This window comes from Choloepus didactylus, chromosome 13 (genome assembly GCF_015220235.1).
Source record: "Choloepus didactylus isolate mChoDid1 chromosome 13, mChoDid1.pri, whole genome shotgun sequence".
NCBI classification, from domain to species: domain Eukaryota; kingdom Metazoa; phylum Chordata; class Mammalia; order Pilosa; family Megalonychidae; genus Choloepus; species Choloepus didactylus.
In genome coordinates, this window is record NC_051319.1 from 75135420 (window position 1) to 75157574 (window position 22155).

The 22155-nt window shown below is 48.3% G+C and overlaps 1 protein-coding gene across 1 annotated transcript; it reads left to right on the forward strand.

The window, feature by feature from the left end:
• Positions 1-8638: 8638 nt before the first annotated feature.
• Positions 8639-10933, forward strand: IL13 (interleukin 13). Its single transcript, XM_037800914.1, has 5 exons — positions 8639-8776; positions 9790-9843; positions 10122-10226; positions 10514-10604; positions 10695-10933. Exons 1-5 carry the CDS (start codon positions 8648-8650, stop codon positions 10931-10933), a joined length of 618 nt encoding a protein of 205 aa, XP_037656842.1. The 5' UTR covers positions 8639-8647.
• Positions 10934-22155: the final 11222 nt, after the last annotated feature.

The window sequence follows — 22155 nt, forward strand, 5'->3', positions numbered from 1 at the left end:
CCCACCCCACCCCCATTGCACTTGTCACCATCTGGCATCTTATATATTTAGTTATTTATTGGTTCATGGTCTATCTCCACCCATGAGAATGTACTGCCAAGGGGGCAAGAACTTTGCTGTTTTGCTTAGAGCCTCGCATATAGCAAGTGCTCAATATGAACTTGTAAGTGTTGTGTGAATTATTTGCAATTATTTGTTTAAAACATTCTTCCACATTAGACTGAATATTTACAAAGGCAAAATTTCCATTTTTATTTAGGAATAAAGCACATATATACACATCTGCCTACTAGAATGGCAGATACCAAAATATCACAGTGATTATCATCTCTGGATATTGGGATAATGGGGGATTTTTCTTTCTTTGCATATCTGCACTTTACCCAATAATACTTTTATGTAATCATTTTTAATGCAAAATTCTGATATTATTAAATGCTCTTAATATATTTTTCAGTGAAAAAGGATGGTTAAAGTAATATAGTATATTATCCCATTTTTGTAACAAAATTTACATGAGCATAGATAAAGAATTGATAATGGGTATCGAAGTGTTACTACTGCCAGGCCAAAGTGGGTACAAGTTAATAGTTTGCTTCCGGCTTGTCTCTTTTATATATTTTCTACAATAAGGCCATATTTGTCATGCCCTTACCAAAAGTAGTCCCCAAATACTTAGATCCCTACCTGAGATTTTATAAAAAATACGCTCACTAAGTTTTATCTTTTGGAGGCTTAAATCCACCAGAGTGTTCCTATGCTGGACGAATTCTAAGGCCCAGAGACAACAGCTTCTTTAGGATTAAACATGAGATGAGGCCCCCTTCCCTATACTGTCGACACGCTCTTTCAACATGAACAAGTTAGGGTGCTCACTGCCTAGACATCCCTGATGATGGAGAAAGAGATTAAATGAGAGGAAAGGGTAGCAACAAAAAAGATAAGATTTAACAAAGGTCTATGACTACTATAATTATATATATATATATATTTGGACACTAGGGTGTTGTACTGGCTGGAAGGAGGTAAAGCACATGGTGGAACTGTAACCTATAACATCCTTTGAAATTTGCTCTGTAGCTAGTCATTGAATTGTGCTTTGAAAGTCTTCACCTTTCTATATATACCTCACATTGCATAAGGGAAGAACTGAAACTGTGGAACTGTAACCCATAACAATTTTTGTAATTACCTTTATGACTGCTTGTTGAGCCGTGTATCGAGAGATGACACCTTTCTGTATGTATGTTATATTTTACAATAATGGAAATGGCTGAAGTTGTGGAATTGTGACCCATGACATTCTTTGAGATTTGTTCTCTAACTACTTGTGAAATCACACTTTGAAAGTTATCACTGTTATGTATATATGTTAAAGTTCACAATAAAAAAATGAATAAATTGACATTTCAATCCCTATCCCTAGATATTAATTTACTAAGGCAACCCAAAACTACAAGGGAAAATAAATAACTCTCAAATTATAGGCTCTGAGTAAGTAAAACATTGACAGATCCCAGTCCTTTTTCTCAGTGTGCTTTCCAGAAAAAGGAATCAATTCTCCAAAAGATTACAAGAGTCCAGATAGGTAATACAGTTGGGTGAAGTCATCTCTTGAGAGATTATGCCTTGCCTCCGGAAGAAACCACTAATCACCTTTAAGCAGTAGCTTGCCATGCAAGATGTGCAGGCCTGGTATTGACAGATCTTCCCATTTTTTCAAGAAAAGACAAACATAAAGATTTTTATGTGAAAATTGTCTATGTTTAAATGTTGGTTCAAAATTTTAAGCAAATGGTGCAGGCACAATAAAGCACATCTGTAGGTAATTTCTGGCCTAATGATCCAGCTATTCTGCAGCTTCAAAGCTAAGTGGGCCAGAGTGGGAAAATAAAATCCTATTAAAACAACAACACCGTATTCCCAGTAAAAACAATGGAATGAACACGCAAATTCCCACCTTATAACCCAATAACTTGAATTTTAGAAGATTTAAACCCACAGAAATGGGAGAAAGGGACAATAGCAGCAGCATTTTGAGAGACAGAAAACAGATGGCCAGTGGGCAGACTCCTTGGCTGACCCAAGAAAATGGAATCCTAAACCAGCGACAGGGAAACCAAGACCCCCTCTGATTTACAGAATCCCCAAAATGTTCAGGGATTTCCAGAAGACCAAGCACCTCCAGAAGGGGAATGGTGAAAATAAGGAAAATTAGTTGATTCTCTATTTAAGAAACAGTTAGATCCCCATCTCCACTCCCCAAAGTCAAATGCCCCTGCTCCATTCCAGCAGAAGATGGGGAGTTTTTTTGTTTTTTCTCTAGAAAGGTTATCTGGACAAAAAAAACACTGGGCACAACTAAGGGCAGCTTAACTGTGCTGAAATTAGGGTCCTTAAGTGAACAACTAACTCAAGGCACTGAGACGCCTACTCTCACCCCCCACCCCCACAGGGCTCTCAGAATGTCGCAGAATGTCAGCGGCCAGGCTGGAGACGGGGAGAATGTCTTCTGGGGAATCTGACCGTAGGCCAAACAATGACTTAAAGACATTGACATGGGAGTTCCCCAATGAAATAACCAGCCAATGACCCTACAGCGAGCACCCCCTCCCATAAACACACATTTGGCACTTCCAATCTGCTTTTAGTCCCCCCACTCTAAAATACAAGCAGGCAATCCAGGACCATGTGACATCCAAGGAAAGTGTTTCAGTTTGCGCAAGTTGCCAAAATTCAGTACACCAGAAATGGGTTGGGCTTTTTTACAATGGGGATTTGTTAACTTACAAATTTACAGTCCTGAGGCAGTGAAAGTGTCCAAATCAAGGCATCAACAGGCGATGCTTTTTCCCTGAAGACTGGCTATCAGCTTCAGGCCCTGGCGACGTCTGCTGGTCTCTCCCTTTTCTCCTGGGTTTCATTGGCTTCAGTGGCTTCCTCTCTATTCCACGGTTGCTCTCTGTTTCCTGTGTCCTTCTCTTTCAGCTTCTCTGGCTTTCCTCTCTCAGCTTTTCTGAATTTCATCTCTTACAAAGGACTCCAGCAAGAGGATTAAGACCCATCTGGGGCACACCTCAACTGAACTTAATCAAAGGTCCCACCTATAATAAGTCCACAGGAATGGATTAGCTTTAAGAACATGATCTTTTCTGGGGTATATACAGCTTCAAACCATCACACCCCACCCTCTGGACCCCCCAAAAATGTTCTTTCCATTTGCAAAATATATTCATTCTGTCACAATATCCCCAAAGCCTTAAATCATTTCAGTAACAATACTAAGTAAAAATACAAAGTCTCATCAAAATCCGTTACAGGTGTGGTCTGTCCTGGGGCACAATTCCCCCCAGGCTGTGGACCTGTGAAACTTAGAACAAGTTATCTGCTTCCAATATACAATGGAGAGACAGTATTCCCATTTCTCTAACTGAGAAGTTAGGATTTAGGGGATGATTATCATTACTGAATCATTATATAGAAATTTCTTTTTACTTTCTGGTATATTAGAATAAACCAAGGGAAACACCTGAAACCTCTGAACTATAATTCAGCTGCCTTGATCTCTGATAATAATTGTATATAGTTATATTACCTTGTGACCTTGTGATTGTAAAAACCTTGTGGCTGACCCCAACTTGTACCCCTTTATCCAGTTTCTCAACTTTAGAGTCTTATGGTAACTAAAGACAGCCCCTAATGTTTATTAATGAAGGGCCTTGAATCAGCCCAGAATTAACCCACCCCAATTCCAAAGCTCTTTTGATAGATGGAGCTGGATCTAACCAAAAAGCCCCACCTACAATAGATTTATACCCACAGGAATGGATTAACTTTAAAGACATGATCTTTTCTGGGGTACATACAGCTTCAAACCATCATGGAAAGCCTATAATATAAAAGAAAAAGATTGAAGCAATTAAAAGAAAACAATCTGGAGTAAGAAACTTTAAATAAAAAAAAACTATCAGTAAAATTCTTAGATTGCTGGAGAAGATATACTCTTAATGCAACAAGAACAGAATGCAATTTGAGCATACACAGACATTCAGAGAAGAAAAAGATATAAGATAAAGCTATGGAAATATCTCAGTGTAGAGTGGTTTTAAAATGGGAAATGGGAGAGAAAAGATAAAATTAGAAGACCAGTCTAGGAGACATAATTTTTTTAAAATGGTGGTTTCAATAAGAGACAAGAGAGAAAATAGAGAGGAGAAAGTCATAAACATAATTACTCAAGAAAATGCCCCAAGCTCTGTCTGCTTGTATGAATACAGAAATACCATATTATAAAGATAAGTGAGGAAAAGCAAGGTGCAAAAGATGCAAAGGATAAAAGAGATAGAGAATAAGAAAACCATAGAATCAATGAAAACAAAAGTTAGTTCCTTGAAAAGATAATAAAAATTGACAAACCTTTAGCTAGACTGAAAAAGAAAAAAGAGAAACCCAAGTAACTAAAATCGGAAATGAAAGTGGAGACTTTACCATCAGTCTTACAGAAATAAAAAGGATTATAAGGGAATACAATAAATGCCAAAAAAATTAGATATTTAGATGGCATGACAAAGTTTTAGAAGCACACAATTTACCTAAACTATTAGAGAAGAAATTGAAAATTTCAACAGATGAATAAGAAGTAAAGAGATAGAATAAGTTATCAAAAACCTCCCACAAATAAAACTTGAGTACCAGATGGCTTCACTGGTGAATTCTCTCAACAGTCAAAGAAGAATTAACACTATTCCTTCTCAAACTCTTCCAAAAAAGTGAAGAGAGAGAATGCTTCCTTGCTCATTCAACGAGGCCGGCATTACTCTGATACCAAAACCATATAAAGATGTCACAAGAAAAGAAAATTACAGACCGATATCCTTCATGAATATAGATGCAAAAATCCTCAATAAAATATTAGCAAACTAAATCCAACAGCACATTAAAAGGATTATAAACCATGATTAAGTGGGATTTATCCCAGGGATGCAAGAGTGATTCAACATAAGTAAATCAATCAATGTAATATACCACATTCATAGAATGAAGGAAAAAAAAAAGATCATCTCAATTGATACAGAATAGACATCTGACAAAATCCAACACCTTTCATGATAAAGACACCTAGAAAATTAGGAATAGAAGGGAAATTCCTCATATTCCTCATCGTGATAAAGGGCATTTATGACAAACCTACAGGTAACATCATACTTAATATCAAAAGATTGAATACTTTCACCCTACGATCAGGAACAAGACAAGGATGCCCACTTTCACCATTACTATTCCACACTGTACTGGAAGTTCTAGCCAGAGCAATTAGACAAGACAAAGAAATAAAAGACATCCAAATTGGAAAGGGAAAAGTAAAACTTTCCCTATTTGCAAGGCTTTTGACGGACCCAAATTATGATCTATCTGTATTTTAGGATGAGAAGAGAGGAAGTATGGAAGTGGAAAAAGGATGGCAGGGAGGAAAGAGAACTGAATATTCAACTTAAACAGAGATAATGCCTACACCTGAAAATTTAGACAGGTGTACTTTAGCAATATGGAGGGAGGAAAATACCAAAAGAAACAGTTAAAACAGTGGTTTCTCTGGAGAAGTGACTGATGGGGGCAGGGTGTGGGTGGTGTGGCCTGCTTGTCAAAAACTGTGAAGGCTCTGAAATTTTATCCTACTAGCAAGCTAACAACTTAGCTTGTCACAGTACCGTGGATGCTGGTAAAAGACAAAAAACTCCTGAACCAGAGGCAAAGAACAGTTTACTAAGCACAGCAGTAGTAGTAGACAGACCTCAGCATTTTTGTTCTGGTCCTCTGAGCTCCAGTTCTCATCAGGCATTGCAAAGGGAGCCAGAGAGCACCTGTACACACAACGGGTTGCATTACAGAAGAGAAAGTCTGAGTTTGGGGTGCCTGGATTTTTATAAGGGACCCTAAGCATGCCTGCCTAAACTTAGCTCCAGAGGAAGATGCTATCTCTATCTTCCAAGGCTGTTTGCTATTACAAACATCCTTAAAAACATAGTAGGGAACAAAAGGCAGTCAGTGCCTCGGTTGCAAGACGTATAAAAAGGCAAAAGATCCATGGAGAACTGATTTCCAGCACAGCTGCGTTTCATAATCAACCTCCTTAAGAATAATCTGATTTTAAAAATTATATCCATGATCTACTAAGTGGGCATTTTTCTCTGCCAACAGAGGCCCAAAGTCCAGGAAAACCGGAAAAGGCAACCCCAGCTTTTCTGAAAATTCGCACAGGGCTTGTGGGTCCGCGAGAAAGGGAGGTCCCGACCCCAGCGCTCAGTTGCAGGAGGAGCCGAGTAGGTTCTCCCACGATCCAGAGCGCCCGGGTTCCCCACCTGCAACCGGGTGGCCCACGCCGCGGGTTGTACAATTGCAAGCCACGTGCGTCAAATGCCGGGAGCAGCCCTTTTGTAGTGGTTGTTAATGACAATTATTTGGGTCATGAATGGGCCCGGCTGATAAAGAAATACATAGACCGGGTGATGTAGCGAGCCCAGCAGAGTCCCTCGCCGAGGGCCAGAGCGGGTCTCCCGACTCGGCCCGCGGTGCCTCGGCCTCGGGAGCTGCCTTTTCCCGGCTCTGCGGCGGAGCAGTGCTACCCACGGCCAGACGGCGCGGCCCAGACGCCCTCCTGGCAGCGCGCGAGGAGGGGCGGGCAGTTTCCGCCGCGCCCCTCCAGAGGATCCTCTGCCCGGGTGCCGACGCGCCAGGGCCCGCAGCCACTCCGCACGGGCGCTCAGGGCGGCAGAGCCCTCGTGTCCAGCCTGGCCCCCATCCTGCCTGGCGCTCGGACCGATCACTTCTGCTGACCAGGGTCTGGGGCCGGCGCCTCGCGGCTTCCCAGAGAGGCCGGTCGGCGCCCCTCACCCCACCCTCCGGCACCGTGCACCCCTGGAGGCCGGGGAGGAGGACCAGGCCGAGGAGGTCCCGCTTATCTGCCCCATCTCCCGTGACATAACGCCGCGTCCTGTCTCCGCCGGGCATCGCCGCCACCGCAGGGCTAGCGGCGCCTTCTCCCACGCGCGCGGGCGCGCCTCTCCACCCGCCCCCCGCGGGGGGTTTCTGGTCCTGGGGGGAGGGGCGCTGCCTCATCCCAGCGAGACGCTGCGGGATTTGCGCAGCCCACGGTGGTTCCCGGCTTCTTCCCCCCACGGAGACTCCGCAGGAGACGCCATTGGCTCTTTTCCACATATGAGGAAAGTGAGGCCCCCCGAGGGGTCACACAGCCAGGAAGTGGAACTCCAGGCACTGGGGGGGCACAAGGGGGCAGTGGCCGCTCCCCGATGTCAGGGCCGACAGTTAGGCTGGGAAGGTTGCGGCACAGACAGAAGAGAGGGAGGGAAATGAGTTACCCTCGAACAGTGTATAGGAGACCCTTGTGAGGGAATTGAACCCCACTGGGGAGCACACCAGAGAGAGCCTGAGCCCACAGAGAGCGGGCCTGTAGGGGGAAGGCGCAGGCTTAGAGGAGGAAGTGGGTGAGGGAGCGATCTCAACATCAGCACCCAATACGCAAATTCTGCGGACTCTGTTGGAGGGCAGGGTGGGTTCTGCAGGACTTCTAGGAAAAATGAGGGAAGATCAGGAAAAAGGCTACATGCCAGCATCCCTGCAGAGGAGTGGGCTGTTCACTGGGGACCAGGGAGCTGCCCGCCACAGCTCTCATTCAACAGAAGGGAAACTTGAGGCCCATAACGGGCAGGGACCGGTTCCACAGAGACTGATGGGCAAAGCTCGGTTGCCACAGGATCTCAGGAGCCCTGGGAACAGTTACACTCTCTCACCTGGGCTAAGGCTGGAGCAGCCTCCTGCCAGCCTGGCCCATTAAGGCTGTTCCAGCAGGATGGGCATTGGCTGAAGACCTGTGGTGGGGCCCCCAGTGTCCAGGCTGCCCATATTCAGAGTCATCACCAAAGCAACTTTAAAAGGAAGGTCCCAAGAGGACCCCTGAATCAAGCAGGATCTTTCAGTGGAGACCTGGGAGCCTGAACATTTGTAATCCTTCCCATAGTGGGGCTGGGCAATCAGGTGGGCCAAAAGAAGGGAACTTGACTCTTCTTTGGACCTGTTTGAATTTTTATTCAAAGCATGTGCTATTTTGATAATTTAAGAGACCAGTTAATTGAAAAAGTAAAACCCCCAAATTCTCACAGCTGGTAGATGGTGGTCACAGCACTTTCAACCCAGCCCTTCCAGTGCCTCACAGGGGTCTGAGGACAGGATCTCAAATTTGGATCAGCCAGACAGGGACTCACAGAGGTCACCAAGCAAAACTGCTGAAGTTCCCACTGGTGTTGATAACACCAGGCCCCCCTCAGGGCCCTCTCCCCTATCCCTGAATGATCCTATCCATATCTTGGAAACTCTGCCCTAGACTCTTCTCAATAACTCCTTAAGAAATCAAACTCTTTCCTTTATGTGACGCTGGATTTTCCACAAAGTAAAATCAAGATGAGTAGAGATGTGGTTTTTAGATAGTGCCCAACAAAGCGGGGACCAGGGTGTTAGGCGTCACCACTTGGGCCTATAAAAGCTGCTGCTAGGAGGCCAAGGCCACAAGCTGCTCAGCTGAGGCCAGCCTCCGTGTCTCCTCCTCACCCCTCCTGCATTGGCTCTCGGCCTCATGGCGCTCTGGTTGACCGTGGTCATTGCTCTCAGCTGCTTTGGTGACCTCGCCTCCCCGGGCCCCGTGCCTCTCATATCCCTCAGAGAGCTCATTCAGGAGCTAGATAACGTCACCCAGAACCAGCAGGTGAGTGCCCAGTCAGGATTTGGGGTGGGGTAACTCTTGGGAAGAATACTGGCCACGAGCAGGCTGAGCCTGGGCCTTACATGCCTGTGGGCCAGGAAGAATCCCCATGGCCCAGAGGATGGGCCAGGAAGCAGAGAAGAGCCAGGCTTGGGGGTGCAGCACAATGGACAGACCTTAGAACGGGCTTGGCAGAGCCCCCAGGGACCACTAGCACCCCTGGCTTGACCCTACCTACCTGCCCCCTCCAGCAACTACTCAGCCATTCTTGAACAGAGGAAAGGAGAGAAGGGCCTATGCCCTCCCAGAACCAGGTGGCATTTGCCAATCAGAGTTTGAATGCAATAATGCGGCCATTGTTCACAGCATCTTAGTTAAGTCCATTCTTACAGAAGGGTTCATTAGTAGGGTCAGATCCTCTCCCAGTAGTAACAGCTCACTTTCTGAGCACTTCTTGTGTGCCTGGCCCAGCGGTGGGTGCTTTACATCTCCTCTCATACAACCTCAAGAGGCAGATATAATGACCCCATTTTACTGAGGCTCAGCAAGGTTAATTTGCTCAAGGACATTCAGTCTGTGATAGAAGCCGGATTCAAATCTGACCTGGCTGACACCAGCATCCATGCTCCTAACTGCTGTGTCCCCTGATTCAAAAGGCAGGGTGTTTATACGCCAGACCCCTACTGTCACCCATCTGATTTGTCCTGGCCAACAGCAGCCAGGCCACCCCCTCCCTCATTGACCCCGCCCTGGCCCTTCCCTACGGTGTCCCCATTGGTAGGCCTGTCATCTTGCCCCGGCAATGGCTGTATCACCCAGTTTTTCTCTCAGTTCCAAGGCCCCCATACAATGGCACTCTGCAGAACACGAAATGAAACTCAAGAGCGTTGAAGGCCTGCCCCCTGTCCTACACAAGGGGTGCTGTGGGGCCTGGGCCTTAGAGAGCTGGCCTGGGCTGGCTTGGGAGGGCCAGGGCCCCTGCCGGCATGCTGCTCACTGTCCCTCTGCTCCCCCAGGCCCCCCTCTGTAATGGCAGCTTGGTGTGGAGCGCCAACCTGACGAGCAATGTGGTAAGGATGCTTGGATGCTGGGAGGTGGATGGTAGAAACTGTAGGACTTGGGCTTGTCTTCTCAGAGCCTCACTCACACCACTGGGGGTGGTTCAAAGCAAGCTTCAAGTGCTACCTTCTCTCCTTGATAATCTGCACCCCTCCTACCCCCCATACCCACCTTCACCAGACCACTGAGTCCCCTTGTCCTGTGCACTCACTGAAGGCAGTTGCCTGAGGCAATCGGCTGTCGCCAGGGCCCAGCAGGGCCTGACAGCTAGGTGGTCTCTTCTCCACAGTACTGCAAGGCCCTGGAAGTCCTGATCAACGTCTCCAACTGCAGTGCCATCCAAAGGACCAAGAGGATTCTGAGCAGGCTCTGCAAACGGGAGGCCCCACCCAGTGTAAGTCTCCCCCACCCCCACCCTGCAGCTCCGCCCTCTTCCTCAGCCCTGGGCTCACCCTGGGGGGAATCCACTGTGACAGCGGGGATGTGGGCTTTGGGATTTATGGGACCTGGGCTTACTGATGCCCACCTTAGCCTCCATTTCCACGTCTGTAAAATGTGAGTAGTAAAGTACCCACCTCATGGGGCTTCAGTGAGGATTAAATGAGAGGGTCTCTGGAAAGCCCCTGGCAGATGCTGGTCGTCCCTGCCCTGATGTCCCGTGACACACTGGCCCCTCTGTAGCAGGTTTCCAGCTCGCAAGACCGACACACCAAAATTGAAGCGATGCAGTTCATAAATGACCTGCTGAGACGTTTAAAACAACTTTTTCGTGGTGAAGACCAAGAAGCTAGAGTCATTACTTACAGAGGCAGCCCCTGACGACTGAAGTTGCGGATTCGTTTGTGTTTGTTTGTTTTCCCAGATGTCGAAAATTCCTTGGGGGGAAGGGTTGAGGGAGGGGGTAAGATTTCTGTAGCCTTCAGCCCGGCTCGCCCCAGCCTGCCCTTTGCCTGGTCCCTGGGGCTCAGTCTGGCGGGCCTCCCCCATCTGGGGCTCAGGGCTCAGAGCTCCACGCTCGGTGGACAAAGGAGGAAGACATTGTCCCACACCCCTTCCCCTCCTCAGGGCGTGGCAGTGAGTGCCCCCTTGCCAGATGCTTGATGGGAAAGGGACCTGCTTCACACAGGGGCAACTGAGGCAGAGAGCAGCACAGGCCACGGGCACATTTCCTCTTGGTTTTATTTATTACTGTGTGTTATTTAAACAAATGTGTTTGTCTGTATTGGGGATGGGGAGGGACTGCTGCTGCAGGAACGTGGAGTGAGGCCAGGAGACTTGGGGCTCCAGCACTAAAGCACTGGGCGTTAGGATCCCTGCTAATAAGTACTGTGTGAAAATTCACTACCTCACTGGGGTCCCGGGGTCCCTGGGCCTCGCCCCAAGGCAGGGGACAGGAGAGAAGACGGAGTGGCCGCTCTTGTCTGCCAGCGAGCAGTCAGCCCTCAGCCGAGTAATTTATTGTTTTTGCAGGTATTTAAAGTTAAGTATTAAAATATGTTACCAAAGAGTTATTAATATATAGAAGAGCAGCTTGGAATGCTGCCTGTGATGTGTGCGAATATTGGGGGCCGGGTCGTGGAATAAGTCATTTCATTGTGTCAAACCGACGCCGAAATAAAGATACAGGTTGTGACAAAGAGGCCTGATGGAGTTCACCTTTTATTTTGGCCTTTGGGAACGCTGGTCTGTGGTGTCAAGACTCTGGGGAGCTCTGTAGGAGACCAGCTGGAACCAAAGGAGCTGCGGGAGTGGAGGGGAGAGGGAGGAAGGGGACCTGGCCTGTGAGAAAGTAAGCAAGCCCCTGAGAGTGGGGAGCACATAGCCTGGAGGAAGCCCACCCCCCACCTCAGCATGGAGGGGAAGCCTGGGCCAGGATGTCAGGGTTCAAGGAGGGTGTCTGGAGCAGGCAGAGACCTCAGAAGTCATCGCGTAGGAACAGCTCTTGATGACAGGCCAGCCTGTCTGGCACCACCCACACACTCTCTAGTGTCTCTCCCACAACGCCAGGAGGCAGGGGAGGACTCTGAGGCTCAGGGGGGGACAGGTGGCTTGCCTCAGGTCACGCAACTGGTAAGGAGCTAAGCCGGGGTTTCAACGTGAAACGTAGTCCAACTCCAAAGCCCACACACTTAACCACTCTGCCCCTCTCTGTCCAAATGGCATCGATTTCCCTTTATAATATTATCATTAACCTCTGCTTGGCAAGCCCCACTGACGGGGAGCTCACTACTTACTTTCCAGGAGAGCCCTTACAATTTCTGGACATTGTTTTTCATTACAGGGTGCATACTTACCGCCTCTGTGAACAAAGATGAATCAATGGACTTGCGACTGGACTGTGAAAGGACCGGAGTGGAGAGTGGAGGTTGCAGGGGCTCTGGCCAAACCATTGCCCAGAGCAGGTCTCTTTGCATCTCCCATGGCCCAGGCCAGTGCCCAGAGTGCCGGAACCAGCAGGCTGCAGCAAGCCACAACCAACAGTCATACCCTTCAGCAATGGTCTCCACTGTGAATGTCTGAGAGGTGCCCAGAGCAGCAGCCTGCCCAGATGGATGGGACAGTGGGTGGCAGGTCTCACCCACACCCAGTTGTTGGAGACCAGGTCACCAACTCTGAGTGGCAGGCAGGTGGGGAGTGTGTCCCAGGGGAAACTCAAGGAAAGACAGTGCCCTTCCTGGGGATCCCAGAGCCCTGTGGAAACATCCATAGTCATGCTCAAAAGTCAGAGAAAGCCCTCCCCCCTACGTGGGATCTGACTCCCAGGGGTATAAATCTCCCTGGCAACACAGGATATGACTCCCGGGGATGAATCTGGACCCGGCATCGTGGGATTGAGAACATCTTCTTGACCAAAAGGGGGATGCAAAATGAAACAAAATGGAGCTGCAGTGGCTGAGAGATTTCAAATGGAGTCAGGTCACTCTGGTGGACATTCTTATGCAATATACAGATAGCACTTTTTAGGTTTTAATATATTGGAATAGCTAGAAGTAAATAGAAACTACCAAACTCCAACCCAGAAGCCTTTACTCTTAAAGACGATTGTGTAACAGTGTAGCTTACAAGGGGTGACAGTGTGATTGTGAAAACCCTGTGGATCGTACTCTCTTTATCCAGCGTATGGATGCATGAGTAGAAAAATGGGGACAAAACCTAAATGAAAAATAGGGTGGGATGGGGGGGTGATCTGTGTGTGTGTGTTTTGTGTTTTCTGTTTTTTTTTATTCTGATTCTGATTCTGGTGTAAGGAAAATGTTCAAAAATAGATGGGGTGATGAATGTACAACTATCAGATAGTACTGTGAACAGTTGATTGTACACCATGGATGACTGTATGGTATGTGAATATTTCTCAATAAAACTGAATTAAAAAAAAAAAAATCAGAGAAAGCAGCTGTGTGGGAGCATGTGGGCTGTGTGATTCAGACAACAAAGAACACGGCAGGGACTTGGCCCGGGAGCTGAAGACCATGCACTGATGCTCCAGGAGCCACTCCCAAACAGGATGCCAGGCTTTCAACCAGGGAGAGGGAGGGAGGGAGGCAAGTCCGACAAAGCAAGGGGCTGGGGATGCCCAGCCTACAGCAGAGAAGATCTGGAGAGGGGCACCAGAGCTGTTGGCACCCAACGGGCTGCCAGGGCAAGGGACTGGACCTGCCCATGGGGGGATCTCGGGGACTGTCAATTCCCAATACACTGGCTGAGGGCCATCTGTGGGCCTCACCTGGGCTAGAGATGATCAAGACTCCACATACCTTCAAAGCGTAGCACCAGAAAGGGCGCTTTAAAAAAATGGAGGGTCTGAAGAAGGTTGCACACCCTGTGAGGTTCTCACCTCTGGGGGTGTGCAAGTAACTGACTTCCTGCTGTGGTGAAAGAGGCTCAAAAGTCAGGGACAGGGGTGGGGAGCTAGTGACCCTGATTTCCCTCTCCACCTAGAAATTCTAGGATTTTAAGACTAGAAGATATTTACGGAAGATTAAATTAAAAAAAAAAAAAATTAGCATTTAACGATCTGTGCTTCCGTAGCACCACTTTTGACCCATGTCCTCTGGCCCTCCAAGGCATTGTGTCTGTCCAAACGGAAGACAGAAATTCTTCCATTCAAATTCCCCGTGACTCCCCCAAGAACAAAGACTGGAATTAAGGCCAGTGTGGGGGAAGGTCCCTTGGAATTCTTTCAAGAATGTTCCAAGCCATACATTCTGGAGGGCCTGTGAGGCTGGGTGCAGTGCAGACGGCCCTCCCAGGTCTTACCACTAGGGGTCCACAGCTCACCACACCCTCAGCCACACTGCTCTCCCATCCCGCCCTCAGAGACTGTCCAGCAGGCAGGGGACCTGTGGTCACGGGCAGTGTGTAGTGAGCTGGAAGGTGCTCCAGCCCCCAGGGATGAGGGACGCCTTACAGAGCCACAGAAACAAACCAGAGGTAGTAACAGGGAATGATGGAAAAAGAAAGAGCTCCCCCCCCCCAAAAAAAAAGTGTGTTGCTCAGATTGTTGGGAGCATCACTTCCTGGGGCAGACTCCCTGGGGTATTTGCTGATAGTTTTCTTTAACCATGTGGTTTAACTTCTTTCATGTATAAGGCAAACCCCTAGCAGGGCCCAAAGAGAAGGGGGTTGGGGATGAGATAAGAGTGCTTGGTGAGTGGGAGGGAGACGCTGGTTATGGGGCCCAGGGCGGGGAGCCCCTTGGTGACTCGGGAACCCCAGCCTGGGAGGTTTCACTGGAAGAGGGGCTGAGGCTCAAGTGAGAAGTGAGACAGACACACGAGTTTCCGGTGAAGTCGGCACCAAACCTCTCTGTTTGCTGCTCAGATAAGGTGTCAGAAAACACTCCAAGTCACTTTGGGGGTTTCTCTGAGCCCAGACCCTCCGAGCTACTCAGGGTAAGAAGGAGCCGGACCCAGGAGGACGAGGGCCTGCATCTTACTTCCATCTGACCCAGCAGCTTGAAGACTCGGGTTTATCAAGTCCATCAGCTTACCAGTTTTTCATTATGACCTACACGGACGTATCTTCTGCTTATTGGGGTAATTTGCATTTATCTGGTCAATTTTAATAAATTCTAAGAAGGTCCAGCTGGGCCAAGCTGATTGTGTGCCAAGCAGGGTGGTCCAAGCTGTTCTCAGAGCTAATGGCTGTGTCTACACACCCCCACCTCCGCACACACTGCCCACCCCTGCCTGAAAAATAAAAGTCATAATGCCCCATTATCTTCATTCATTTCTCGGCTCCACCCAAAGGCAACAGGGTAAATGGTTTGCAACAAACTTTCCCAGATCAACTGATTTCTCAGCAGCAAGGGAGGGCCCCGTGACGAAGCCATTTGAAATCCCAGAAGCAATTTTCTACTTACGACCTCACTTTCTGTAGCTCTCTCTCTTCTCCTCCAAGGTGCCTTCTCTTGTGGAAAGTGATTCTCATAGAGCGTCGTTCAGAAACGCCCCCAGCCCGTGTGCTTTGCCTGGGCAGAGGCTGCAGTGTGGTCAGAGGTGACGCAGGCGCCAAAATTAAATATAGCAACGCTCGTCACCAATGTGCTGCATCGCCGTGGACAGCCCTTCCTGACACCCGAATGGGGAGGCCAATATCACCTGTAGACCCTCAGCCTGATGGCCTGGGGACCACACAGGCCAGAGGGTCTCTGACCCCTGCCCAGCCCGAGGGCTACGCCAGAACGAGCTACAATCATTCTGCATAGAAAAAGCAACTCCTCTTTTCGTCTCTTTTCTTTCTTCTAATCTCTGTTTTCTCAAATGTTCTATATCGAGCGTATATTCATTTTCCACTGGGAGAAAAAGACAAATCTAATTTTAAAAAAGCAAAAGGAGCATGAACCACCTTGAAAGTGGAATCTGGCCCACGAAGGGAGCTGATCAAGACTAGGGCAAGGGAATGGGCCCAGCACATGTCCCCTGTAGGTACTAATGTTCTAAAACCCTCTCAGGGTAGGGGGTGCAGCACCTCACAGCCTCGGCAGCAGGCCTGGCACCCCACCCTCCCACCCCCACGCATACCACACACCCCCACACACAGGTTGAGCCCTCTTGGGCCAGTCAGGTCCTGTGCTGCCAGACAGAAAGAGGAAGGGGCTCCACTCTTGGGGCCCCCCCTGCCCTAGCCTGTCAAGCAGGGTAAGAAGGAGTCAGAAAGGTGGGTTGCCAATCCAGCTCTGAGGCTGAAGTGACGTTGGTGCCCTGGAGACAGATACAGAGAGTTCCTTCAAGCTCCTGGTGTCTTCTCCCTGCTTCCCATAGGACAGAGAAGCCAGCAGCCTATGGAGCTATGTCGCCACACACTCAGCAATGCCAGATCCAATCTGCCTGCCTTGGCTCCCTCCTCACCCTGGTCCCCCATCACCTTGGAGGGGTCCTCCCTTTGTGCTCAGGATCCCATTGCCCCTGCTTTCTCAGGGACACAAGCGGAACATACAGGGCAAGGACTTCAGAGACAGACCTGCCACTGCATTCCAGCTGTAGCCCCAATTTCCACTGTTGTTACTAAGGTCAAGCCTCATTGCCCTCTCTGTGAAATGGAGCTCCATCCATCCATTCACTCATTTAACCAGTATTTACTGAGCCTTTACTACGTGCCAGACACTGTTCTAGGCACTGGGATCCACTCTGAACAAAACACAGTCCCTGCCTTCATGGTGCTTACTTCTAGGAGGGAAGACAATAAACAAACTAATGAAAATGTGCTGTATCAAGTATGGTTAAGTGCTAGAGGAAAATAAAGCAGTCAGACAGCTTGGAAGTGTGGGAGAAAGAGATCAGGTTGAGTGAGGAAGGGAGCAAGTCATCCATATACTGGAGGAAAGGCACATCAGGGGGAGGGGACAGCAAGTGTGAAAGTCTGGAGCAAGAGCCTGGAAGCCTTGGTGAGGAGGCAAGCACGGCTGGGGCCGAGGCTAGGGCCAGGGCGGGAGATAAAGGCAGAGAGGCGGGCAGGCACTGACCACATAGGAAGGACTGGGCTTTACTCTAAGTGGGATGAGAAGGACCTGATCTCACGTTTTAATAGAGTCACTCTGGCTGCTATATCAAGAATAGACTGTGAGGACACGGGTAGAGCCAGAAGGCTAGTTAGGAAACTACTGCAGAAATCCACAGGGAGAAATATTGAATATAGCAGAGGAGGGGTGAGATGTGCCTGGATTCTGGATATGTGTGCGTGTATTTAAATTTCCTATTCACATAAATTTTTTAAATCTTTTATTATAGAAAATTTCAAATATATACAAAAGTAGACAGAATATAACTCCCAGGTATCCATGGCCCAACTTCAACCATTATCAACTCATGGCCAATTTTGTTTCATCTTTATAACCACCTCCTCCTCACCACAAATCCAAGACATCATATTAAATTCTGGATTCAGTTTGAAGGGAGAGGATTTGGTAGTGGATTGAATGTGGGGCATGAGAGAAAAGGGGGAGTCAAGGTTTTCACCTGAGCAACTTGAAGGATGGTGGCCCCAATTATTGAACTGCAGCCTGTGCTCAAGTGGGCCCCATTTAACAGATGTTTAAAACACGGCCTCACCCCCACCCGTCGCAGCCAGCACCCCGGCACGGCCCGCGGGGTCCGCGCCACTGTTCCATTGGGTGGAGTCCCACTCCAGCCTGGCATCCGCCCCACGACGCTCCAGAAATCGCCTCACTGATGCCGCCGATTATCTCCTCATTGCTGAATCCATCCAGCACTTCTGTCCTTATCTCACCCGGCCTCGGAGGAACGCGCGTTGCTGCTGACCACTCACTTCTCCTTCCGCGGCTCTCCCGCGCCCGTCCCCGCGCGCCCCTTCCCAGACCCGCGGCTGCCGGACAGCCCGACGTCATCTCCTCCTCCCCTTTTATCTTGCCCTCTGGGCAGCACCATTCTTTCCCATTTCTCACCCTTTGGGCCTACAACTCCCACGCATTTCTCTCCAGTCCAGAGCCTCCCTGTGCCGGGAACCTGGGGTCCTCTGTGACCTCGCGCTCTCCCTCGCCCCCAAGCTCGGCCAATCCCAAGTACTGTTAACAGTCGGCATTTAGAGACAGCGTGCCACACCAAACCCTTTGTATTTATTACCTCATATAATCTTCCCACACCCCTATAAATAACCCAGTTTCACAGATGAGAAGCCTGAAGAGGGTAACTTTCCCCAGGTTACCCAGAGAGTAGTGGCAGCACTGGGGGTCCTAATAAGACAGGGCCTGTCGACACGTGGTCTTCATGTCCACACTCTCCTGCCCCCGAATAACTCAAATCCCCAGCTCACCTTCCCACCGTGACCACCCTATCCGCAGACTTTTCTCTCTCACAGGACGACAGCAATGTTCTGCCGGGTCCTCTTTGTCCTCTCTCCCCTCTGGGGTTTGCTTTCAGTTCCTCTAGTGCCTGAAGCAGCTCCTGCCTTCCTGCCTTCCACATGCTGCACCCCCCACCCTGCTCTGAGCTACAGACTGCTTATCCCACTTTTTGCTTAAACCTCTCTGCCTTGCAGAAGTCCTTTTTAAAACAAAAACAAAAACAAAAACAAATACACCTTGTAAGGGGTTGGAGAGGGCTCTTCTGTGTGTGGGCCTGCCAGCTGATGCAAGGAGAGGGAAAACAAGATCTGCAGGGCTCAGGGTACAGTGGGGGCCATCGGCATGACTGGTGAGCCAAAAGTGGGTCCACTCTTGGGGGCCTTCGCTGGTCTCTGACCTGCCAGGCAGGGGCAGGGGCAGCCAGTAGGGAAGGGATGGGGCAGGGTGGGCACCAGTGCAGCTCTGAGGTTAAGGTGACCTTGCTGCCCTAGGGACAGATGGAGAGTCCTTGCAGGCCCCTGTGTGTCCTCCTGAGCTTGAATGCTAACAAGTACACATCTCAGACTCCCTTGGAACTAGAGTCTGGATGTGAATTGGGTTCTGCAATTAGACGTACTCCAGTGAGATCTGGAAGGCTGAAGGGAGCCGCCTCAGCTGTGACAGGGCTCTGGGGCCCCCGGATTGCAGCTCAGGGGTGTGTCGGTGAACTCCAAAATGCCAGTGTATGCCTCAGAGGTAGTGGTTCCCCGTCCACGTCAGTTCTTTAGAGTTCAGGGCTCAGCCTGGAGCCCACTCCTTCAGCCCTCCCAACATTGCTATAAGTAGCTACTTGACTGCACTAAATCCTTTTCTGCCTAAAGAACCCACAGCATCACCTGCTTTCTACAACTAACCCAGAGGCATAAGGATAAGGGCTGCAGTTTAGCAACTGATTGTGACTCGCCAATAGACTAGGAACTCAAAGACTAAAAGTGATCCCTTCCAGGAAGGACATCTGTGGGGAAGTGTCTATCTGGCAAAACCACTGGCCCTGTCTAGACTGGGCTTGCCTAATAGATTAAGCACTATAGTCATTCAACCAACCAAAGATAGAATTAATAATGATGGTGGTGGTCATATCATTTCCATAGCACTCACTATGTGCCAGGCACTATTCCAAATATTTAAAAAACATTAACTTATTTGCTCCTCAGAACAAGCACATGAAGGTAGAAATATCCCCATTTTACGACGAGGCTGAGCTGCTTGCCTGGGGCCACACCACTGGGAAGCGGAGTGGCCAGGGTTGACAGGTGGCCTGGGCCCACGGTCCCGTCTCTGAAACATGGTGTGCTATGGCCTCTAATAACAGCTTCCTTTATTGAGTGCCGAGTGCTTTCCACAGAATCTCTCTCACCTCTCACAAGAATTCTATGTGGAAGAGCTACATTGTCCCCATTTCAGAAGCCAGGAACTGAAACCCAGAGAGTTAGTGATCTGTCCAACCCAAACAGAGCTGGCAAGTTTGCTGGATTCCAAAAGCCAGTGCTTTTAATTGCTCAGCTCCACTGCTGGAAAGGAAAGTTCTGTGGCCACAGAGGGCCAGTGCTGGTTCTCAGCTCTCACATGGGGCCAAGGGAAGGGGTCTTTGAGTGACAGAGCCAAGACCCAACAGAGCCTTCATCTTCCCTCCGGAGCTATGGGTGGCTGTCTCACCCCACACAGTCACTGCCCACAACTCCTGCCAGACTGGGAGAGGCCCCTTTGTGGGTGGAGGCCACTGACCTCCTCTTTGTCCCCCATGGTACATGCACCCACCTCCCTGACCTCTGCCTGGCCAGCCGTGCCGTCGCTGCAGGGAAGGAGGGCCCATTTTCTCCTACCCTTTGAGGGGATCTTCTGCTCACTCCCTGAAGTTCTAAAGTTTATCTTTTTTTCCCCTGGTCTTATCCAACCATTAAAACAAACAAGCAAATCTACATTCTGGTTCCCACCTTATATTCATTTTCTGACTTACCATCTATGCCCCCAGAACCTGCCCTTAGCAGATACTCAGAAGAACAAATGCTGACTACCCGATTGGCTTTCTGTTGGCTCTCACAAATGGTCCAGAATCCCATTTGCCTACTTTTTTCTCCCCTCCCATCCCCTCCCCTCTCCTCCAGCTCTCCCTCAAACCCCAAAGACTTTGAGAGGCATTGCTCTGCATCCCCAACCTCCCTCCAGAACCTATTTTGCATAATTCCTCCAATGTGTCCATACTCCTCACATATTCGCTCACGTTGACGTATGCACCATTTTACTCCAAATAAGTTAACCCTGATGTGACGTCTCCATCTATTCCTGAAGGAACTACCTGCTCCTTTCATAGACTCTCTTCCAGTTCCAGTGGAAGGATCCTAACGACCTTCTAAGGACCTCCCTGATGCAATTATTCAGACTCTCTCCTCCCCAGAGATCAAGACACTGTAACAAGATCCAAAGCACAGGAACAATCTTAGCAAAAAACACTTCTACATGATCTTCCAGAGGAAATTTTTAGGGAGAGGAAGGTCAGAAGGCAAGGGAAGTATAGGGGGAACTGAGGAAATGTTCCAGGAGAAAAAAGCAGTGCATATTCTAAGGGGACACTGCGCAGGGATCTGATACCTAACAGAATGGGGGGGCGGTGCTCACGGTCGCTGTCGGGGTGAGGGGATGAGTGCCTTGCCAGGCGGGCATGAATTAGATTAAAACTGCAGAGTGGGTGGTAGGGTATTGAAAAAGAGAGCTGACTTTTAAATCAATAAGATTGTGGCTGTTTGTTCTAATTAGCTGAGAATGTGTTTAAGTTCCATTTAAAAAGTGATCATTTCTTCATTGGTACAGAGCTTCTGTCTGGGGTGATGAAAAGGTCTTGGTAATGGATGGTGGTGATTGCAGCACAACATTGTGAACGTAATTAACAGAACTAAAAGGTATAATTGAAAGCGGTTAAGAGGGGAAATTTTAGGTTGTATATACCAGAAAAAAAATTTTTAAAACCCCGCAGAAATGTACAACACAAAGAGGGAACACTAATGTAAACTGTGGACTATAGCTAATAGCATAACTATAATAATACTGACTCATCAATTGTATCTAAAGTACCACACTAATGTGGTGTTAATAGTAGGGAAAACTCTGTGCGGAGGGGCCTTTAGGGAACTCTGTATTTTTCTGCAAGATTTTTCTGTAAACCTACAACTTCTCTAATAAAATAAAAACAAACAAAAACCTAAATGTAAAAGTGAACTAACTAAATGAATAAAGGGAGGGGAAGGGGGCATTTCTGATATGTTGAAATAGACACACTCTGCCTAGGGTGTCCCTATTATTAAAGAGCTCATGACTATTGTGACCCAACCTAGGCCCACCTGACATTACTATCCTCCTAAACCTGTCCAAAGACCTAAACCTGGCGGAAAGGCATACCCCGAGTGCTAAGACGAGAGGGAACTTGGGCCTGTTGCTTTTCTTCTACCCAGAGAAAGAACCCCAGCTCGGCTTTTCCATGATAGGAGAGTTTCTAAGATGCCACCCATACTTGGAAGAAGCCAGGTTAAAATACTTTTCAAGTCAAACTTTCTTGATATTACTCTATCTTTCCCCAGGAGGACTGCACTCAAATTCGGACACCTGTGACCTCCTCCTCCTATGCAAAGTAAAAAGCCAGCAGCAACCCCAAGCTGATAAGATTAATCTAAAGAGCAAATTATGGTGTAATTTCCTATGCTGAAACTTTGTAGTTAATTTAAAAAAAGGTTTCATTTTCCTATTGGTCTGATTTCACAGGAAAGTTTTACCTGTTTCTGTGAGGCATTTTTTCTCCTGGAAGAGAGGCGCTGATTGGCCCCGAAAGACTGACAACCTGTTGTAATGAAAATTTCCAATGTAAACTCATTTTCCCTTGGTTTCAGCAATTTTAAATCTATATATAGAGATATCTTTGTCAAAATTGCATAGTTAGCCTCTCCTGGTAAACTAATTGTCTCACCTTGTCGCTGCAAATAGAGATCTATTA